The following is a 23644-nucleotide window of genomic DNA, read 5'->3' on the forward strand; positions in this document are numbered from 1 at the left end:
GAGGAAATGCTAGCAGAACTCAGGACAGAATTAAGGGCTCATTGCTCCTAAGAGGATAGTCATTCACTGCTCCGTGTGTGGGGGGAGGGCGGGGGAAGGAGAGAATGAGAATGAATGAATGAGAAGGACACACACAGCCAGAGAAAGAGAAAGAAAAAAAGGACAGAGCAATCAGATTTAAGTATAGGAAGCGAGTAGCCATAGCAGCTACCATATCAACAGGGAAAACAGAACAAGACTCATATTCGCATCTCAGATACCTGGCTACTCAACGTGTCTAGGGACCAGCTGCATGAGTATCACTCAAGAGCTAGTAAGACATGCAGAATCACCACCCCACTCCAGACCTGGTGAATCAGAATCTGCATTTTAGTATATCCCCTAGTGAGTCACATATGCACAGTAGTGTTTGAGAAGCACTGAGTGCAGCTCTGCTTTTAAAGTAACATGACATGAAAACTATCCTTTGATTCATCAAGGAACAATTTGTGCCTTATGCCTCTTAGCATTATAAATTATGAACTGATGTTCACATTTGATATAATAATGTGATATCTAGAACTCATATTTAGAATCCACTATGGGAAGATAAACTGATCTTTGAGATCACTGGTAACTATGTAATATGTGTCTTTTGTGCTTAGATACAGATACTGTCAAAAGTTTTCCTATGAGAAGAAGAATAATTATAGAAAAGCGAATATCTGTCAGAATTATGATAAATGGAATCATTGATTTTTTTATTGATTCTGAGTAAATTTGTTTCCCCTTCTAGTTTATTCAGGTTATTACCATCTGGACCAAAAATCAATGACTGGCATTGCTGTAGGCGTTGGCATAGCCTTGACTTGCATCCTCATCTGTATTCTCATCTTGATATGCCGAAGTAAAGCCAGGTGTGTTTCCATTGCTAGAGATGTTGAGATGGTTAAAAAATCATTTAAATTACAGTAACCACAAGAAGTAAATTGAAACCAAGTGCCTTTTGGAGTAACTGGGATTTTCCATTTTAAAATAAATGTATTACTTTAGTTCTTACAACCATAGAGATGCACTCACTTTGGAAAGATTATTTTCTTGCCATTTGAAAAATTTACTGTGCCAATAAAATATTGTTAAATGAGGACCTAGTTTCTTCATTTCCTTAGTATTATGAGAAACACAAAGTATATCCTTCAGTTTAAAAAACATGACGATCTGATGTTTTTGCTGATTGAGAGGATTCCTTACTGTCTGGAACATTTTCCTATTTGACTAGCCTGAAATGCCTGAGCCACTGAGAACTCCACCCACACCACCACAGGACATATGGTTGGGATTCTCAGGACACGGATTAAAACAAATGTAATAACAAGGGATTGATTCTCTATAAACTCTGTCGGGCAGTCTTATCTCTAGTTTGACTTCAGCTAAATTTTCAGCATTCAGTGAATTGTCTATAACTAACCTTTTGTATACTTTGGCTTTTGCTTTATTTTCTTAAGGTTTTTTTTTTCTTTTAATTAAATAAAGCAAAGTCAAATACATACCATTTTTAGGTAATGTGTATCAATGGAATCCATCCATTAGTTTAGGTTGTTCAGAGTTTACCCTATATGTGTTTGGTACTTGTGCATAGAAACATACTCAGAAAACATGTGAATGAAGAGTTAGTTCTAACACCTTTTTTTTGTATATTGAACTGGCTCAGTTTTACTGTCCAAGTTCCTCACTTTAAGAATTTTTTATAAAATCTTTATGCACAGTATTGTAGCAATGCCTCAATCTTGCAGAAGTGCGACTGTAAATTTGCAATCGTTAATTGACAAGTGAATTGTGATGTTAGTGTGATAATCTGCAGACCTGAAGGAGAACATGTAAATTAAAAATTAAGAATTTATGCACAAATTATAAGTAATCCACAATCATGAAAAATAGTACTTTGTAAATATTAAGGTTCTTATTAAAGATTTGTAAAAAGTAACTATATAAGCAGATTTTGAGGCAAAAAGAAATAAATAAGCTGCTTCAAATCATAAACATTTTCAGTAGTGAGTGGGAGTTGATGAAATCTAATACTCAATTTCTAAAGATTTTTGAGAAGCAAGCATTAAAGAACTCCTTTGTATGCAAGTTGTGATTATAGGCCAAATTTGGTACCTTTGCCTGTATATTTTATGAAATTAGATTTCCGTTTCTTGCAACATTTCAGGAGATCATCTGCTTCCAAGATGGTACAGAATGAAACTCAACCATTATCACATACCAGTGCCTCCCTAGCCCGTGGAAATGAGGTAGGAAAGAACCTGGAAGGGGCTGTAGAAAATGAAGACTCCTTAACGCCAATGATGATGCCCAGCAGTTTCATCGATGCAAAGGTACTCTAAGCTGCAAGACCTTTTTGCTGTGTAATTCTTCCCTCCATTCATTGTCCCTTTATATATAAAATTCACTTACCAAAAATCGTATGTCAAATATATTATATCCATACTCCACTTAATGAAATGTGCAACAGTTTCACCAAGATCTTTCCTTACATAAAATATTTGGGAAGAAGAAGATAGGGATAGATAAAAGATAAAAGAATAAAAGATGAAAGAGATATAGAAAAAAAGAGAATGTAGCATATGTTCAATTAGGTGGGACTATATGGAGTTCACCTGTCTTAAATAAGGATACCCAGGTCATTAATCTATATTTATGATAGATTGAATCGCCATGTCTTTACTGGGTGAACTATTTTTTATTAATCTATTTTACATTTAGTTTGGCTGATTTTTTTGAACTGACACTAAGAACATGCCAGGTATGAATGTCATTTTTAAAAATATGGAACATCTCAATAGATGTCTCAAGATCTTTCTCTTTATGGCCAGAGGAAGATAGATACAGTGAAGAAAGTCATTGGGGGATATTGCCTCATGTCCTTTCCACTATATATAATAATAGTACAGTGATAAGCATTATGAACACAACTGAAAATTATTTTTAGTCACAGTGCAACATTTGATAGTGTGTTTTATTATAATAGCTCTCGTAACCAATGCGCTACAAATCAGGTACCAGTAAACTGCAGCCAAGCCCTGGCCAGCCCATGGCCTTTTTTTGTATGGTCATCCCCTGAGCTAAGAATGTTTTTTATACTTTTAAAGGGTGGTTTGAAAAAAAAAAGGAGAAATGCTACAGGGGCCATGTGTAGCCTGCAGGGCCTAAAATATTTACTATCTGGCTCTTTACAGAAAAAGTTTGCCAAATTCTATAAATTATTTTTACCCAACCCTTCTCTAAAATTTAGAAAAATAAAAATATAACAAAATTTCAGCCAATTTTGATATTAAATAGTATACAATTATGTTTAACAAATGCAATCTACTTGTTTATAGCACAGTGCTATAGACTATCTATATTATGGGTAAATAGTAATGAATTGATTGCTTTGTACTCCCGATATCTTTTTTTGTTTGCAACTTAATTCAGCTTTTATTTGCTGATACAAATGTAAGCCATTCAACTTATTTCAAATTAATCTAGAATATTTTTAAATAAGCATAAAAAGCACTAAAATACACTGTCGTTCTGTTATTACTAACTTGGACCTAGGCATGAGAAAGGATTGGGGAGAAGCAGAGTGGGGAGGAAGACAAGGAGAAAAAGAGAGAGAACCCAGAGTGAAAGGAGGCAGAGCCAAATGGAGGCCTGTTGTAAAGCCAAGAAGCCATTTTGGAGGACAGATCAGATCTCTACATCCACATGGGTTAGCCTAAGAGTTGATGCCCCATCTGTTGCCACAACTGCTTTAAAATTTTTTAAACATGTGGAAATGTTAAAACAATAGCATAATGAATGTATAGATAATTGTCAATATCTTGTCATACTTCTATATCTCCATATATTGTTTGCTGAACCATGTGAAAATAAGTTTTGAAGTTATTATACTTCACCCCGAATACTTTAGTATATATCGCTCTCTTAAAGATAAATCTATTATATCTTTTTGATCAGCAGCAACTACCCTGAATTTGTTGTATGCTGCTTGTATAAAAAAAAAGTAACGTCTGTGATTCTTTCTTCCTTTTAACATTTAAAAATTTTGTGTACTACTTGTGATAAACTGAAATCTATAATATTTACATTTTCCCCTTTTCTTTCTCCAGGGAGGAACTGACTTGATAATTAATAGTTATGGTCCTATAATTAAAAATCACTCTAAGAAAAAATGGCGTTTTTTCCAAGATTCTAAGAAGATAAAAGTTGAGCAGGTAACCTACCTAAATGAGAAAAAATCTTCGGCAACCCAAAGTATTTTGAAATGATAACTAAAAAGAAAGGAAGATGTAAATGAATGCTTCATTATTAATTTTCGTGTTCTTTCTGGATGTTGTTTTATTAATTTGGGGCATGACTCTACAGAAAGCCATGGGGAATGATCACTGAAATGACAATTAGAATAGTAATTAGAGCTGTGGTTTTGGTGGGGAGTGGAAGGCAATGGAGAAAGAAATGGGGCAGGAGCATGCATTGCCCCATCATAGAGGAAGGCTTTGACTCGTTACTTACCCCAGTAACTCTGAGATGCTCCCAGTCCTCAGTGGGGAACCACTGACCTAGACAGTCCCTTTATGATATTGACCTTTCACCCATTACTTGAACAGTTTCCTATCTCAGAATATATAGAATACATAAAACCAGATTTATTATTTTTCAGGAGCATGCTATCATCACTGACAGTGTTTTATGTATTTTTGCCCAGCCTCAAAGAAGATTTACTCAATCAGTCTGCTTTTACCAGCCAGGCACAACTGTGTTAACTAGTGATGAAGACTCCCCCAGCTCCCCAGGTCAGACAACAAGCTTCCCAAGACCCTTTGGTGTTGCAGCCGATACTGAGCATTCGGCGAATAGCGAAGGCAGCCACGAGACTGGGGATTCTGGAAGGTTCTCCCACGAGTCCAATGATGAGATACATCTGTCTTCAGTGATAAGTACCATACCTCTTACTTCTGATTCCTTCACTGTCAGTGATTCCGGTGGGGATCCCTCGACGAGGAAGTGTGAAGACCCTGCAGTGCCATCAGATGCTGAGCAAACTTCCTCTTCAGTTCTGCAGCCACCTTCTGCCATTCTAAGCTTTGATAAAAATGATTTTCCAATCTAGACAGCTATGTTCAGGTATTCTCACCTTTAATTCTGTTCGAAGGACAATGAACAGGGAGCCAAAGCCTTTGTGAAAATCTTGATGTCTTATTGGGTATTTCAGCCTTTTTTTGAATGTGGTTTTTTTTTTTAAATTTTTAAACTCACGTATTTTGAATGTTTGATTGTCAGCAATGTGAAAAGACAGTCAAGATATTTGACTGGAATATGAAACTATATCACTGGAGCAAAGGGAAGGCTTTTGAAAGCCCCTTTGCTAACTATCTACCTCAGTTTGCCAGATGGCAAACTCAGAAGACAACTTTGTTACCTCGTTTGTTGTGATAGTTTTATCTCAGCTACATAACCAATGATACTTCCTAGTAGCTTTTTGTTTTCATTGATGTATGTGTAATGTGTGTGATCAAAGGAGTCATATAGGTAGATGAGTAAGAATGTTTATCTGAAGCTCTGATTTTTAAAAAAAACTATAACATCTGCATGATTTGTATAATTTAACACTACCTCTGGCTGTGAGGACTAACAAGAGAAAAAGTGGGGCTGTCGATTTTAGTGAATGACCAAGACAAAAAGTGTGTCTCTTGAGAATAGAACTATTTGGTAACATTTAGAGAATACCGTTGCTTCAAGGGCCTTTATGTTTTGGGCGTTAAAGTCTGAGTGCTTTATCTGCTGTTTCCCAAACCTCAGCCTGCCTAGAGCTGTGCCTTTTTTACCTTCCCATTTGCCTGACAGTTAGCCAAAGGCTGCACTGTCTAGTTTGCAAAGCATCCTCAACATTTCCAGAATTAGTTGCAAAACTCCATGTGGGAAACAGATTTTTAAAGAGCATGGGTTAGGATTTTGTTTTGTTTTTAATCCCAGCTTGGCTTAAAGGGGTAAAGAAATTTCATAAAATATTAAGACTGGAGATAAATTTAACAGTAGACAGTAAAATGAACGTGAGGTTATCATGGTAACAGTGCCTTCCATTATATATTATGAAATTCTTTGCCTTATATCTTTTTAATATTCATGAAGTTGTTAAGGACAGGAGTACAGAAAGTTGCCTTAAGAGTGTCTTGGATTTTATCACTAACTATTTTGATGTACAGTATCTTATCAAAGCATTTTAGTTTGTTATCCTGCAGATTTTGTTTAGGGATGAGTATTCAGAGTTCTCCCATCTCACTTGTATTTTCTTGAATTCTTAAGAGAATTTGGTACTCTTTAATTTTCCTTCAGTGTCAATGCTGTGAAGGAGGAATGCTAACTCCAGGAGTGAGTTAATCCTCTTGCTGGTTCGAAATCAGCAAACTGTTTACTCAGCCACACAGAATAGGCCTTCTCAGTCATGAGAGTTACCTACTAGGTGTCCAGCAGTGGGAAAGGATAAAAAATTAAACACGAGGTGTAGAGAGGGGGCCCTATTTCCTTTTAAAAGTATTGTTTCAAATTATCTGGAAACAACTTTGAGCCTTACTTTAAAAGGAATCTAAATTGTTTTCCCCTTGAAACTTTTGGTTTATAGAGGGAAGTTATGTTAAATGGCGTTATAAAATCAAAAGAACATTACTGATAATAGTCCCCCTCTTGTATCTCCTATCCCAATGTCTGATGATACAACATTTTTTATTGTTTTTTAATCTGTATTTTTGTGCCAAACTGGATATGTTCAGAAGCAGACCAACATTAAGTGCTAGCAGCCACTTTTGGACAAAATTCAAAGTCCCCATTTAATTATCTAAGTATGGGCTTCACAACAAAACAAAAAAAGCAGAGCTTTAGGTGAACAATCTGAGGCAAGGAAAAATGCTGCTCCTGCCTTTATAGCTCCTGTTTTATACTACCTCCTTTTAAAGTTATTCTAGTGTTATTTTTTTTCCTGTACTCAGGGAATATTTTGTTACTTTTGAGCTGCCTCATGGAAGCATGAGCAAATTGACAGGGTATGGCGTTTTTTGGTTTGTAAGTAGAAGTATGTGGGGCCTACTTTTATCAGTATCTAAATTTAAGGAATATAATGAGTTCATTTATTTTTTTAACTTTCATTAAAAGGCAAACAAAACCTAAAGCTGAAACATCATCTGTCATGGTTATGGAAGGCACGTCTAGGACTGTATAAATTTGAATCATTTTTAAAGCCTAGAAAGATGATCTGAAGTCTATGAGGAAAGTATTTTGTTTGTTTTTTGATGAATAGGCCCATAGTTATTGTAGATCTTTAGGCTATAACTATTTGCTAATTATTTACCAGTACATTTTTTACTTTTTCACCTTTTCATTTTGTTCTTATACACATTTTTTCATAATCTGTTACCAAAGAATTTTCAGTAGAAAATGAAAATTTGACACTAATTTCCCCCCAGACTGAATTAACTAGAAACATCTATAGGTAATGAAGTTTATACACGTAGTTACTAACCCAAAATAATAGGGTTTATATTGATTGTTGTAGTTAAATAGATTAGTAATTTTAACTACCTTATTGTTACCAGAGCATTTAAAATAAGTTCTTTACCAGCAGAACATTCCAAAGAATTTCAAGTGTAATTTTTTTTTCTTCAGCAAGTAAATCCTCAACTATACAGTATTAGAGTAAAATATTTTTACATTGTTGAAACTACTTGTTGGAGAGAAAAAAAATCTTTCACCAAAGATAAATCTTTTGGTCTCATTGAATAAGATATTTAGCGTACTGCAAAGACTTCTTTTTACTTGGCCAAAGCTAGCTTCTTTGAAACTTTAGGTATGAAATAGTAACTAAAATGTGCAGGTTTCACTTCTCTCTCATAGTGATGTTACTTTATGGTATTTCACTCCGAAGGGACTAATATGCAAATGGTAACTATTTTCTTTTCCAAAGACTTATTTGCTATAAGTACTGATACATGCATGTCATTTTTATGCCAAATATTACAAGATACTGCTCATCAGTATTTTCATACCAAAGACCATTAAAATATATAGATTAGCCTGTAAGTAAGTAAAGATGAGCAGATTTGAAATACATTTATTTAGAAGCTGATAGGGAATCTAGCTTGAGTAGCAAAAGATATCAAAGGGCTAAGTTTACATATAAAAAGCAATACAGTTATACTGGTATTTATCAGTGTTTTTATTCAAGTACTTTTTGTCAGCAATTTAAAAAAAGAAAAACCAAAGATATTTAAGATTACCTCCACATATAGGCAAATTTAGTTGTACATTAAACTGTTGTTTCTTGTTTTTATGTCAAACAAACACGTCTCTCCAGAACCCATCTGTATACAAGTAGCATACATAGAGACTTTCCATTAAATCTGCTGATTCAGCCACAGGATGTTTTTGCCAAATGATGTGATATTTTCCTAAGCACCTTGAGTGTGAGATGTCAACAGAAATATCAGCAGGCTTTCTCATTGCAGAGTATTATGGCAATCTCTGAACTAACCTATGCAGTCTTCCTCCTGCTCAAAGCATTACCTGGTTAACTCAGAAGGCTTGAGGGCAGTCCCTTAGTAGTAGGGATGTTCTCATCTCTGCAGAGCACTCAGACATCACAGGCAAACAAATCATATCACTGTTTGAGTGAGCTATATACTCTGATAGATGTGCTCTTTAAAGTTGTCCGTAAATTGAAATATTTTAATTACATTAAGGGAGCCTGGTATTTCAAACTTTAGTGGATGGAACAAAAATCTTTTTTTATGAAATCTGAGGTTTTTTATTTTGATTAGCCTAAAATTCAGACTATAGTTTTATCCACTAAGTGGCTTTAAAAAATGAACTTTGGCACACCAGGGAAATTAGATCCTCAGTGAAATGCCTTTTATTTGCCTTTGCTTCAGATACAAGCAGTGCCAAAATTGGGAACAATGACAGTGATTTACATTAGTTTGTCTTGGCTTTGTTAAGGACTTCTGCCAGAAATTTGCTCATATTGATGACTCAGGGTCATTGTTCAAGTCCATATGAAGACACCTTTGTAAACAATTCAATGTCACAAAAATAAAATTGAGAGCTTTTTTTTTTAATGTAAGAATATCCAGATGTGGCTCCACGTTAGCAGTGGCTATAGTGATTTACATATATGTTTATATTTCATTGAATGTAAATTTTGAATACTGAATGTAAAAAAAAATTCCAACTATATTGAAAGAGCCATGATCTTTTAAGTCTGTATTTTGTAGACTTCATTTCTGACAGTTTGCCACATGGGTCTCTAGTCAAATTGCTTTGATTTAATTAATAGTCATAATAATTTTTGTGGCCTGTGAGCAGAATAGAGGGTTCTGGAGATCACCATACACAACCAGTTGATTGTGAATTTCATTGATATTTAGAAGAACATATACATAGAATTCTGTGTTAAATTGTTTTATGCTCAGGATATAAGATCACAGGCTAATGCAATGTATATGTTTGCAGGCTTTAATCTTCTCAGGCTGTTTCCTGTTTTAAACCATTGAAGGTGTTTGAGATTTACATGACAGTCTTGCATTTTTACCAGACAGATACTGTATTATTTTCTTATTACTGTTGTAACAAATTACCACAAACTTAGTGGTGTTAAAACAATACAAATTTATTATCTTCCAGTACTACAGGCCTGCAGTCTGATAGGTCTCACTGGGACAGAATCAAGGCCTGTTTCCTTGTCTTTTCTGGCTTTTAGAGGCTACAGACCCACATCCTTCTCCCTCCATCCTCAAAGCCAACAATGTAGCATCTCTCTGACCCTGCTTCCATTACCATATATATCTCTTTTCTGACCCCAACCAGGAAAGGTTCCTCAGTTTTAAGGACTCGTGATTAGATTGACCTCACCTGGATAAACCAAGATAATCTCTTCTCAAAATCCTTAATTTCATCATATCTGCAAAGTCCCTTTTGTCATGTGTGGTGACATATTTAGAGTCCAGGCATTTGAACATGGACTTCTGTAGGTGGCCATTATTTTCTCTACTACAGATTTATTATTTCTTGAGAATTCTGATTCCCTTAAACTGTCTATAGCATTACAGAGATTAGAAGTCTGAAGTCATGTGCTCCTGGGCATGTTCAGAATTTCAAAACTATGAAAACCTAGCATATGTACACATTAAACTTTCTAAATCACTTGTAAAAACAGTTCAGCTTTAAACTTTTTGAATATATGTTTCATAAAGTAACATCTCAGTTCTGTGTGTTTAACAGAAATTTTCCTAAATATTTGGCTCTAATTTAATGGAATTTCATGAGAAAGTTTTGAAAACTGTTATTATAGTTGAACTTTCTCTTTTTCTCTTTCTCGAGACTTTCACAGGGACTCAGAGTAGATAAACAGGACCATGATCGAATTCATTCTTCATTTTCTTCTAAAAGCTTATTTGTAACCAGCAACCTTTCTGCCTTTTAAATCCAATATTTTGTCTAGCTTCACCAGCTCCTGACTCTTTGGTTTTCCGTTTGATAACCCACCAACTTTCAGCAAGAGCTTCTACTTACCTTGTCAGCATAAATAACTCCTAGGAGATTTTATCTTTCTTGCCATTCTTCTTCTTTGATTCCAATTGTCCCTTTCCCTGGAAAGTTACAGAGTCCATAGCTCTAGTTTGTTCTAATTCCTAGATCATTGCAAGTCAAGTCTTTCAGTTTGGAAGGATAGTTTCTAATTCTACTCTAATTTTCAGCATTTCTTCAACTTAAGAGATAAAGCTTCCTCCACTATGAGGTAGAGACCATGATGATATTCTGAGTAAGGATAAGAATGCTGATTGTTTTTCAGCTGCTTCTGACTATAATTTCTAAGGAAAAATAATGCAGTTTACTAAACAAATACAATGTGCCCAGAATGTGTTTCATCCCTCTAAACTGCTACATTTTGCAAAGCAAATATTATTCCCATTTTAGAGATCAGGAAACTGAGGCTTAAACATGTCTAACTTGGGCAAAGATCACAGTTAGTGGTTTAGCCAAGATATAAACCCAAGTTGCTTCCAACTCCCAAGTTTATAGTATTCCTAATAAAATGCATTTTCTCAGCCAAGAAATGATAATTAATTACCCAGGCTCTTAGTATCAACACAACCTGTCCATGTAGTAATAGCCAGCCAACAAAGAGAAGTCTGTCTTATTTATAACCATCTATTCACATGAGGAATTTTGGACGCTGAGTTGTAACTCACCTTTGTCATCTCCTAACCTCCTTCTTTCCTCCTTTAAAATCTCCAATTTCTCTTATCCAAAATTAAGCTGAAAACTGATGCTTGTGCCTCGAGTTGCATGAGAAATAAGGTAGGCATGGTTTCTGGAGTCCTTATCTATTCAAGCATTTCCTTATTAGACTATATGTTCAGAAGTGAATTTTATCTTTTGCAATTTTCCCACAGTCCCCGTATCTAAATAAGAATTTATTAACTGGAGAAAGCCAGGTGTATAACCAGTCATACTTCTTTGCTAAATCTGAAGAGTCAGCAGTTTTTATGAATGCAACCTAATTAATTACTCACACTAATTTAGGAGGGAGCAAAGTTGAGGGAGAATCATAAAGTGGAAGAGTGTAGCATGAGTCATTGGAGCACCTAAATTCTAGTCTTTGACCATTTTGAGACCTTTTTGGGACAAGAGTTCTTAACCTATTTTTGTTCCTCTCTATCCATGAAATAAAGATAATTTTTTTGTCTGCAGAATGAAGCAGTAGTACTTTGAAAACTCAAAGAAAACTCAAATGTAAATAATTATAATCCCAAAATAATTTTTGTGAGGCTGTGAAACATACCTTAACTGATTTTTTTTTTGGTTTATGGGTCAGCCTTTCCATTTACATTTTGCCCATGCTAAAATGAAAAATGTTTGTGTTTCCTGTACATGCACCCAAAAAATCTAACAGAAGAAAGGGTTGGTAAAAGATATAGAATGAAATTTAAAAACTAATCTGTAATGTAGGTAAATCTATAAGAGGAAATGGGGATTTACAGTACTTTTGGGAGTGCTTTACAGGAAATCATTTTTCACCAAGTTAATCTTTCATTTTAAAAATATCTTGGCTTTTAAAGATTTAAGGAAATAGTCAAATATCCCGAGAGGGGTAGATAAGTAAGGAGAATGTTCATTTTTAGGATTCTTCTTTAACAGATCTATTTTTTTCAAGATTATGGAACATTTTAACATTTCTTTAAACTATTTGGAATAAATTTTATATAGGGCAACACCTATTGGCACCTATTCTAATTTACTCAAGTCTACCTTTAAGGCTTACTGGGAAGAATTATATGATTATCTTTTTTCAGAGAAAAGAAATATTTTCCCTAACTTTTCTTTGCACCATCCAGAATCACTCTTAGTAGAATCCATGAGATTATACTAAGATTCTGAACACTTTTGCAGATTTATTCAAGCTATATCTTGTTAAGTAGTTCATGGTATTAGACACAGTCTTAACTTATAAACTTTATCTTTAAAAATTTATGTTACAGAAGTTTATTTTTCTACAAAACTGTCTTTAAAAACACCAGCAAAAATAATAAAATTTTGGCTAAAACATTCTTTCTCCTGTTTTTACAATCTGTACATCTATTTTCTTTGCAAATGAAAATGATTACTGATGATTATTAACTTGAGCCTGTTGCAGGAATTGCAAAGCCTGAATATATACATACATTGCCTTAGCCTATCAGTAGAATAGATGATATATATTAAGTTTGTCTGTTTGTTGCTGTTGTTGGACAAAATTTCATGTCTTTGTATGCATGATTTTTTTTCCTATTTTTTTTTCAAAGATGTGAATTAGATGAAAGCGTGGGAGCCAGTTATATTATTTCATATTATGGGTGTTCTGGATCCTTTTGCTCTATATACCATATTCTTGTAAGGGCAGCATTTGCAGACTTGCTAATGGACTCTAGAGCTGAGCTATTTTAATTTTATACTTGACTCAGGGGATCAGCTCTGTGAACTCCATTGCATGAAGAAAGCTAATGTTTGCCTTGATTTTGAATGTACCTTTTTAATGTCTTCTTAAAACATTTTTTGTTTAATAATGTGGGTTTTTTTCCTTTTTCTAGCTTCATGGTAAATATTGCCTAGTATTTTTCCCCTCCCCAGGGTAGTTTATATACTATCCTACAGGTCATGCCAAAAATGAATAAAAATTTAAATGCCAAAATGTTTATGAAACTGCTGTCTAAATACTGATTGATTGCACAGTTTAAATAAAATTTTCCTTAGTTAAAAAAGAAAAAACCCTTGTTTTCTTTTACTCTTCAGTTTTCTTTTGGGGAATGGAAAATGAAAACTTTCAATGTATAGAATGATGGCTTTTATATCCTAGGATGGGATGATTATAGAGTCTACTCCAAGCAGTAGGAATAGAGCCTGTTTAAGCTATATAAGAATTATTTCATCTGGCATTTACTGAATAGCAGCAAGGAAATAATAATTTTCCTATTCCAGTACATGGTTGCTTACCTTGAACTAAATAGTAGGTAGCATAAAAGTTATGGACTCATCCAGATAGACACAGTTCTAATTGAGGTAAGAATTTTTGTTTTTTAAATATTATTAAAAAATGGTCAAGAGAATATTGAAAACCTTCCCACTAAAAAAAAAATTAGAAATAATAGATAAAATATAACTTAAACAAGCTTGTTAAGATAACTATTAAAAAAAAAAACCTCCTAATTTAGGAAATGAAAGGGGAATTGAAAAACAGAACAGTAACTTCTTGAAATGACATTGTGCTGACTGTGAAGAATATAAAAGAATTAAAATGTAAGAGAATAAGAAACTATATATTTTTTAAAAGAACAAGTATATTGGAAAAAGAAATTAATACAATTTTCAGAAATAAAAAAATGCATTTTTGAAAATCTGTTAAATCACAGATCAAGTACACTGAAGGAATATTCTAAAACTGGAATTTAGATATAAGGACATTATTCAGGATAATTTGGCACAGAGAAATAAACAAAATATAAATAAAAGAAGGTAAACAGAGAAGATTCAAAATACATGACAGCCATTCTTAAATGAAAGACTAAAGAAAGTGAAGGATAAGCAATATTCAAAGAGAAAATGACTAATTTATGAAATCCTCAGATTCAGGAAGCACAAACCTCAATCTATAAATACACAAATAAGTCCATACCAAAACATTTCAGTGAAACTAAAGAACATCGAAGACAAAGAGAAGAACTTAAAGGAAATTAGAGGAAAAAAAAAAGATTATATAGATTACGCTAAGAAGATTTCTCAGTGACAATAAAAGAAGCAAGATGGTGGGATAATATCTTCAAAACATTGCAAAGGAAAATAACTACAATATGCAGCTGTATATCCAGATAAACTCTCATTTAAATGTTAGGATCAAATAAACGTAATTCTAGATAAAGATTGAGAGATAATACCACTCATATACACTTGCTAAATAAACAATAAAGGATGTAATTTAGGAAGAAGGAAATAGAATCCACAAGGAAGATAGGAGAAGCAAGAAGCAATGATGAGCAAAAAAGGTCGTAAGTAGTTCACAGTGTTAGAATACAACAGGGATGAATTTTGAAAACATGCTAAGTGAAAGAACCCACTCAAAAAAACCCCACATATTGTTTAATTTCATTTACATGAAATGTTCAGAATAGGCATATCTATAAGAGACAGAAAGTAGGTTAGTGGTTACATAGACCTGCAAGGTTCCAGGGAATGGGAAATGACCACTAATGGGTTCAGAGGTTTATATGGGGGTGATGGAAGTGTTCTAAAATCAATTGTAATGATGGTTGCACAACAGTGTGAATATACTAAAAATCACTGAATTATACACTTGAAATGGGTATATTGTATGATATATAATTATATCTCAATAAAGCTGTTTAAAAAAAAAGCCATGATGAGCAAAGACATAAAGAAACAGGTAAATCTAAATCAGCATTAACTATGTACAAAAATACTATTAACTAATTTTATGTGAAAATAAGGTAGAACTAAAACACTAGACAAAATAAGCCATAAGACTGGAAGAAAAATGAGCAGAGACAAATTATTCTACTATTCTTTTATTAAATAGTTTTATGTTAAAAATTATAGAGTGAGTGCTAAAATAATCAAAATAGAATGTATTCTAAATCTATTAGGCAGAAAGTGAAAAAAACATGATCAGTTAATAGAAGGAAGGGAAGAAAATGGAATAAAATTTAAAAATAACCCTAAGAGAAAGAACAGTAATGTGATAAGAAAAATATAACTTTAGTTATTAAAAAAAAAAGTAAAACTACTGCCACTTTAAAGATTGGATAGAAAAAGAAAATCTTTATGTTATTGCTACTTAAAACATAATGACCCCAGAATTCAGCAAAGTTGTATGGTACAAAATCAACAAAACTTACTTTAAAAAGCAATCTCATTTACAATAGCATCTCAAATAAAATACTTAAGAATAAATTTAACCAAAGAGGTAAAAGACTTTTATACTGAAGACTACAAAACATCGCTAAAAGATATTATATATCTAAATAAATGGAAACGCATCCCATGTTAATGGGTGTTGAGATATAATACTACCCAAAGTGATCAAATTCAATGTAATCCCTATCGATATTCAAATAGCCTTTTTTTTTCTTTTACAGAAATGGGAAAGCCAATCCTCAAATTCACATGGAATTGCAAGGGGCTCCAAATGGCTAAAACTTCAAAGTCAGAGAGAGGACTCACATGTCCCAATTTCAAAACTTACTACAAAGCTATAGAAATTAAACTTACTACAAAGCTATAAAAATTAAAATAATATGGTAATGGCATAAGGACCAATGGCTTATAGGCCAATGGAAGAGAACTGAGAGTCCAAAAATAAATTCATATGTCCATGGGCCATTGATATTTGTCAAGGCTTTAAAGTCCATTCATTGGGGGAAAGAACAGTCTCTTCAATAAACAGTGCTGAGGCGACTGGACTGCCACATGCAAAAGAATGAAGTTAGACTCCTACCTCACACCATATACAAAAATTTACTCAAAATGGATCAATGACCTAAATATAAAAGCTAAAACCATAACTCTTACAAAAAAAAAAAAAAAACATAGGTGTAAATCTTCATGACCTTAGATGTAGCAATGGCTTTTAGGATATGACATCAAAGCACAAGTAACAACAAAAAAACATAAACATAAATTGGACTTCGACAAAATTAAAACTTATGTTCATCAAGGGACATTATCAAGAAATTGAGAAGACAACCTACAGATAGGGAAAAATATTTGCAAATCATATCTGATAATGGTTTAATATCCAGAACATTTAAAGAACTAAAACTCAACAACAAAAAGACCAACAACCCAATCTAAAGGTGGGTAAAGGAGTTGAACTGTCATTTCTTTAATGAATATACAAATGGCTAACAAGCACATGAAATGATACTCAACATCTTCAGTCATTGGGAAATGCAAATCAAACCACAATGAGTTACCACTTCACACCTACTAGGATGGCTATAATAATTTTTTTTAATTGAAGGAAAATAAATATTGTTAAAGATGTGGAGAAATTGGAACCCTCATACATTGCTACTTGGGAACATAAAATGGTCCAGCAACTGTGGAAAACAATTTGGGTTCCTCAAAAAGCTAAACATATAATTATCATATGAGCCAGCCATTCCACTGCTAAGTATATACCCAAAAGAATGAAAGGACTGAAACAAATATTTGTACAGCAGTGTTCATTTGCAGCATTATTCACAATAACCAAAAATGGGAACAACCCAAGTGTCCATCAATAGATGAATGAATAAACAAAATGTGGCACATCTATACAATGGACTATTTAGCCACGAAAAGGAATAAAACATTGATACATACACAACATGGATGAACCTTGAAAACATTATGCAAAGTGAAAGAAGCCAGGCACAAAAGACCATATATTATGTGATTCCATTTATATGAAGTGCAATGTCCAGAGTAGGCGAATCCATAGAGACAGAAAGTAGATTAGTAGTAGCCAGGGGGTGAGGAGGTTGTGGGGGCTGAGGTGGGGGGAGCAATAGAATGTGACTGTTAACCAGTAGAGGGTTTCTTTTGGGGGTGATAAAAATGTTGTAGAATTAGGTGATTGTTGCACAACTGTGACTATACTAACATATACTAAAAAGCAAATATACACTGACTTTTATACATTAAAATAGTGAAGTTTATGGTATATAAATTATATCTCCATAAAAAATATGTGTACAAAAAATGGGAAATCAAAGGAAGCTTACTGCACAAAGTTTTCATCATCTTGCTTCCCTTTTCCTGCTCTAGCTCTCTAAACACACATAAAAACCAAAAAATTTAAAACTGGCACATTTTGTCTTTTAAGAGATTTCATAAAATGCCAATTGTTCCATATTTACAGTTTGTTGTTTTAACACCAAGATTTGTCATGTTTTTTAGGTAGACCTGCCTTGCTGTATTTCATTCACAAATATGTACATATCTTGCTCATTCCCACATGCTCTCACAAATTTCTCAAGCACCCACACTGTTGCAGTCTGCCTATGTTGGCAGTATTTATATCCTGAAAAAAAATCTGCCTCTTTTCCCATTGCTGTAAAAAACAAAGCAAAACAAGGCAAAAATCTCACATTACTTTGCCATATTGGTTTTATCATATGTTACCTAAGAAGTGTATGACACACAGTGTCTTTTAGAATCAAAGATCAAAGTCAGGTGCCTCACTGGAAGCACCTCACTTAACCATGAATATTTTTAACCAGAAAAAATATCATGGACCTTTATGGTTATGTTAAATCAAGTCTTTGGTTATTGATTGCACAAGATATGTCAAGTTGATATGACAAACAGTGATCAAGATGGAGAGAGCTATGGAGACATTTGTCCCTTTCTCAACTTGCAAGTCTCCTTAATATTTTTTAAAAATTACTAATGCCATATTAATCATTTTCTTTACTATTTTTCAATAATAGTTATCCACTAGAAATATTTAAAAAATAAGTCTTAGTCTCAAATAATATATATTTCAGAATGTATTAATGTAAACTTTGTATGAATCTGCAATTTGGCTGTAGGAATCTATTGTTTAGCAGACTATCTTGAACATGAATAATTTATCTTTTTTTGTTTTGGCTTTTGAATAGTTACTATATCTTAATGGATAGACAAAATTATAGAATGTCAAAGCTTTGACACTGAATTCTTTGCGAGTATACAATTCATTCATTTGTTCATTCAAAAAATGTTTATCGACCACTTGATATGTGCCAGACAGTAATAAGCAAAAGTCAACCCTTATTACGCTCATGAATTTTAGAGTCTGGAGGTAAAGACAAAATCTAGTCAGATAGTCACAGAAATTAATATGTAATTTCAAATCAAGAGAAGTGATGAAGTGACGTGAAAAAAAAACAGAATCTAAGGTAGAATAGATGAAGATAAATACTTGAGTCAAGAGTGAAAGGTAAGTTTGAGTTAATTGGACTATGTGGAGAAAAGTGCGTTCTTGGAAGAGGAAACAGCATTTGCAAAGGCTTCTGGCAGGAGAATATTGGAGGAAATTTTTAAAAGGACAGTGAGCATAAAGAGCAAGAGGAGTGGTGCATGATCAGGTTGGAGAAATCAGTGGAAATCATATTATAGAAGCCATTTATAGTCTATGTTTTTTTAAAAAATCTAGTTTTAATTATAATAGCAGTGGAAAGCCATTGAGTTTTATGTAAAGTGATGACAGGATGAGATTTGTGTTTTAAAAAGAGCACCCTGCACTCTGGAAAATAGTTTGGCAGCTCCTTTCAAACTAAAAATGGATTTACCATATGACCCAGCAATTGCATTCCTGGGCATTTATCCCAGAAATGAAGACTTATTTTCACACAGGAACTTGTACATGACTGTTCATAATGGCTTTATTCATAATAGCCAAAAAGTAGAAACTACCCATATAGTCTTTCAGTGGGTGAATGGTTTAAAAAATGGTGGTATATCCATACCATGGAATACTACTAAGTAGTAAAAAGGAGCAAAATATTGACATACACGATAAGTTAAATGAAATTCAAGGATATTGTTGTGTGACAAAGTATCTCAAAAGGATGCATACTGCATGATTTCATTCGTGTAACCTTCATGAAAGCACATAATTACAATAATGCAGAATACATTAGTGGCTGCCATTGATGAGTTAGGGATCAGGGAAGTGGATGGGTGTGGCTATAACACAAGGGAGTCCTGTTATCAGGAAATCTTGTGGTGACTGTATAGTGTAGTATCTTGATATTCTGATTGTGATCATGGTTACACAAGGTTACATGTGTGATAAAATTGCATAAGACTACATATACACAAACTTGTATGTATAACTTATAAAACCTGAATAAGCTCTATGGATTGTACCAATGTCAATTTGTTTTTGATATTGTACTATAGTTGTATGCCAAGCTAACATTAAGGGAGGCTGGGAGAAGAATGCAAAGGACTTTCCCATACATTTGTTTGCAACCCCTTGTAAATCTATAATTTTATTTTTTAAAGAGCACTCTGGCTACAAAGTGGGAGATGATTTGAACAGAGGTTAAAGTGGATGTGGAGAAAACTATTGGGTGATTATTATATTAGTCCAGAAAAGAGATAAATGATTATGGCTGAACTTGGGTGGTGGCTGTGGTGATAAAAAAGAATGGACATATATAATATATATGAAGTAAAATTTATGGACTCTGGTGATGGATGGGAAATAAGAAATTAAAAAGTGTAGTTCGAAGTAAAACTTTGTCTCATATTTCATAGCCTCGAAAATAAATACACATTTAGGACAAGACAGTAAAAAATCAGAAGGTACCATTTGATGACAGCATATTCCAGAACCAAAGTTGCTGTTGCTATGAGGTTATTTTGGAGTTTTGCTAGGCTAAAGTACACACTATTATTGTGTCAGTAACCAGTTTATTGCCTCTCAATCCCAATTTACCCTTTATTGCCTGCTCTGCAAAAACTGTGATGGACTCTTCAAATATTTTTCCTTTGCCAGCTCGCTCGATGTTATAGTTTATCAGTAGAGGGTGCTGGAGAGAGATGACTGGAGGAAGGGCTTTTCTTCCTGTTCCAGGTGCTCCTATTGGTAAGCTCCTGCAGCAAGCATGGGCTTCTTCAGCATCCAACTCCTGCAGTGCTGGCGACTTATCCAGTCCCAGGAACCTGCAATGCAAGCAGCAGTCAGAGACAGTAGCTTCCTCTGGCACAACCCGCAGACTGCACAACTGTGCATGCTCCGATCAGGTCAGGATTGCTGCTGGAGAGGGAGGGCCTCTTCTTTGGGTGCTCTACCTCAGTTTTAAGAGTAGTGGCTCCTCCTTATATCTGCTTTTCTCAGATTCTTTAGCATTTTCTTCTTTAGCAATCCTTCTCTACTGCAATCTCTTCCTATAGTCAGTAATACTTTGTATTAAATTTACCCTGTTTAAATTGTGTAAGTTTTTCATAAATTATATAAATGTCTAACCACTATGCTGTACACCTGAAATTAATATAAAATATTAAATGTCAACTCTAATTAAAAAATTAATTTTTTTAAAAAAAGCATATATATTACTATACCCCAAATTTGTATTTAAAAAAATATTTTGACAACTATTTCAACATAATTGGTTTCTTTCATGGTCTTAAAAAATAAATGTAAAAATTTCAAGTTTAAAGAAAAGTAAAGACAAACATATTCAATTTTTAAAAAAGTGTGGGTTTTGTGTCGGGATTGAATTCTGACTCATACAAGCATTTCTCAAAGTTTTCCGTTGTGATTCCCTCAACTTTGAGCTTTTGATAGTCCATCTATATTTGTCAACAAGGGTTGCTGGATATAGCTGACCAACATGTAGAGGTTGCTAAGCTGATCACAGTTTCAATTATATCATGAAAGGATTCACACCAATGTTGCAAAACTTCTGAACACAGAATTGGGTTTGATTTTTATTTCTATTCAATTTAAAACAAATCTATGATTTTCAATGTTTGAAAACAGAACTTACAGCAATATTTTTTTTCTGAAAAAATGTTTACATGTAAATCTAATCCAATTTATATTAGTCTTCATGCTTAAATGCTCCACTATGCTACCTTCCACATTATAAACAGGTAAAGTTTGAGATGTAAAAGATTAAAATATAAAAACTTCAAAATACAAGAAAATAAGGTTAAGTAAATTCCAGGCCAAGGTAAGCATGTGACAATGTTGATCATTTCTCTCTGCTTGATTGCCCTAACACTCCTGTTTTTTAATTTTTCATTCCTTCTCAACTTCCTTTATAGGCTCTTCTATCTCTGTCCGTACTTTAAGATGCCGGTGTTTCCCTGGATTCTGTTCTTGGCTCTTATTTCTCATTGGTCCTGGGTGAACTGATCCACTCTTAGGTAATGTCTCTTTCATTTGTATCTGCAGCATAGGCCTGTCCCCTGAGGCCAACATCCTTTGTGTGATTTGAGTTCTAATCTAGGGGTCAGCTGATTTCAGCCTATGGGCCAAATTCAACACACTGCCTGCTTTTATAAGTAAAGTTTTACTGGTACACAGCCACATCACTTATTTACATATTGTCTATGGTTGCTTTCCTATTACAATGGCAGAGTTGAGTAGTTGTGACAGAGAACGTATGACCTGCAAAACCTATAATATTTATTATCTGGCCCTCCACAGAATAAGTTTACTGAGCCTTGTTCTGGCCTAAACTGTGCCTTCTACTGAGTTTTAGGCATGACTGAGTGTGTATTTTTAAACAGTGGGGTAAGCCCACCAACAGTAGACTTACCTGCATCTCTCTGTATGAGAAGGGGAGTAGAGATTAGCTCTGGAACTCATAACCAAGTCCCACAAAGACTACAACAGCAAGGTGAGGGAATATTTTATTAGGAATTCTGTCATACTGGAGACATAAGGAGTATAATGCACAATGTTCATTGCTGCAGAATCACCTAGAGAGCATTTAAAGACAAATTTCAGATCTCATTCTGAGATTCTTATTTAGTAAATCTGGGAGGGGCTTGGAAATCTAAAATTTTAGAATGCTCTCCCTGTAATTCTAATATGTAGCAAGGAAGTAGTCAGGATTCGGAAGTCAAATTGATCTGAAAACTCATGGGCAAGTAAGACGGTTTTTTCTTGATGAATCATTAAAAAGAGGCCAATTTGTTTCTCTTGACTTACATATTATTTCTAAGCTTTAAAGAATTACTATAAAGAATTCAAAATCTCTTAGAATAGTTTTTCTCAACCACTCTCCTTGCACTAAGAAGTACATAATAAAAACTCTATGTTTCCATATTGACTGATATTTTCAAAGTGCTTTCACATCGTCTCTCACCAATTCTATAAGGTAAAGTGTAAGATCTAATTTGCTTTATCATATTTAGCATTTATCACACTTATCAAAACCTTGCCAATCTAGCCTGCCCAGGGCCACTTCCAGCCTGTTCTTTCATGCATTCATTCAACAAAATTTTTTGAACACTTTGTTAGGTAGCAGAGGATAACAGTAGTGATCCGAAAGAATTCCTGCCTGCATGGAGCTTAAATTCTAGTTGGGGAGAGCCTTCTCCCAGATGTGCCTCCTATACGAAAAATTTCCTCAGCTGTCCTAGTCTGAATCTTCCAAGTTTGGAAATTTTATCCAAACTTATGAGAAAAAGGGTAATATTCGTCTCCTTGCCAGCCATATCTCATCTTGTAAAACCGATTCCTCTGCTGTGGTGCTTGTCTGTTATGTAGCTGTTAAGACTATGTATTATTGGTTTCATGTTTACATCTGTTCTGACGCTGTTATGTGCATTTAACTGGGTTCTGTGGGTTTTGTCTCTGGAAGGATGACTTCTGTTTGCGGTTAGTTCTAAATCCTCACATGATTAATGAGTATTTTTCAGTGATTCTGACATCAAAATAAACCCAGTGTCTCACCTGACTGAAGATCAGAGTCTGCACCTACGGTAGTCTCTTTAGTAGAATAAGTGGAAAACCTAACAAAAAGCAGGGAGAACAGTTTCATAAAAGGAAGCGGAAGAATGTCAGAGCTAGAAGCGACCTCAGAGACGTCGCTCCACTGCCTTTTGGAGATCAGAAATCTGAGATTCAGAGAGGTTACCTAAATTGCTTCAGGTCACACAGCCCGACTGATGGACGTGGAACCAGCGGCCAAAACCTGTCTACAAGCACACTGGGAGTCTTTCTTCTAAAATTTAACGTCTAAATCAGGTCTGGCTGTCTCGCCGCTTCTACCCACGCTCCTTTCTGGTATACTAATTCCGCATCGCTCTATCTTAAAGAGTCACGTTGTTAAAACTTGAAGTTTGGGCATTCCACGAACAGGTGTCCAGACCACGGACACGGAGTCGGGGAACGTGGATATCCTCCACATGCCCGCCGAGAACTCTGCAGCTCCCGCTTACGAAGTTTTCTCGGATCGTACGTTCCGCTTTCAGATCCCCTGGCTACGAGGCCAAGATGCCTGCTGCGTGGCCTCCGACGAAGTTCAGAGATGCCACAGCCTCCCAGAAGCCGAGCCGGGCGCGTCGGCCGCAGAGCCCGGCGTCCTCGGGC

General features: G+C 34.5%; 2 protein-coding genes across 5 annotated transcripts in view; both read left to right on the forward strand.

The window, feature by feature from the left end:
- The window catches only part of PRTG (protogenin), a 118609-nt gene extending 105317 nt beyond the window's left edge, over positions 1 to 13292 (forward strand). Inside the window, exons 17-20 of one of the 4 annotated variants that reach the window (XM_025038843.1) lie at positions 776 to 896; positions 2192 to 2357; positions 4134 to 4238; positions 4685 to 13291. In XM_025038843.1, the coding sequence (XP_024894611.1) occupies positions 776 to 896; positions 2192 to 2357; positions 4134 to 4238; positions 4685 to 5134 (842 nt within the window). In that variant the 3' untranslated portion in view covers positions 5135 to 13291. Of the gene's footprint in view, positions 1 to 775; positions 897 to 2191; positions 2358 to 4133; positions 4239 to 4684 lie in introns of all 4 variants that reach the window. The other 3 variants (XM_006920565.2, XM_025038844.1, XM_025038845.1) reach the window with 3 other exon arrangements.
- A 6909-nt stretch (positions 13293 to 20201) lies between these two features.
- PYGO1 (pygopus family PHD finger 1) overlaps positions 20202 to 23644 on the forward strand; it is a 27476-nt gene continuing 24033 nt past the window's right edge. Inside the window, exons 1-2 of the mRNA XM_025038749.1 lie at positions 20202 to 20340; positions 23414 to 23611. Of these exons, the coding sequence (XP_024894517.1) occupies positions 20202 to 20340; positions 23414 to 23611 (337 nt within the window). The remainder of the gene's footprint in view (positions 20341 to 23413; positions 23612 to 23644) is intronic.

This window comes from Pteropus alecto, unplaced genomic scaffold, assembly GCF_000325575.1.
Source record: "Pteropus alecto unplaced genomic scaffold, ASM32557v1 scaffold86, whole genome shotgun sequence".
Lineage (NCBI taxonomy): Eukaryota > Metazoa > Chordata > Mammalia > Chiroptera > Pteropodidae > Pteropus > Pteropus alecto.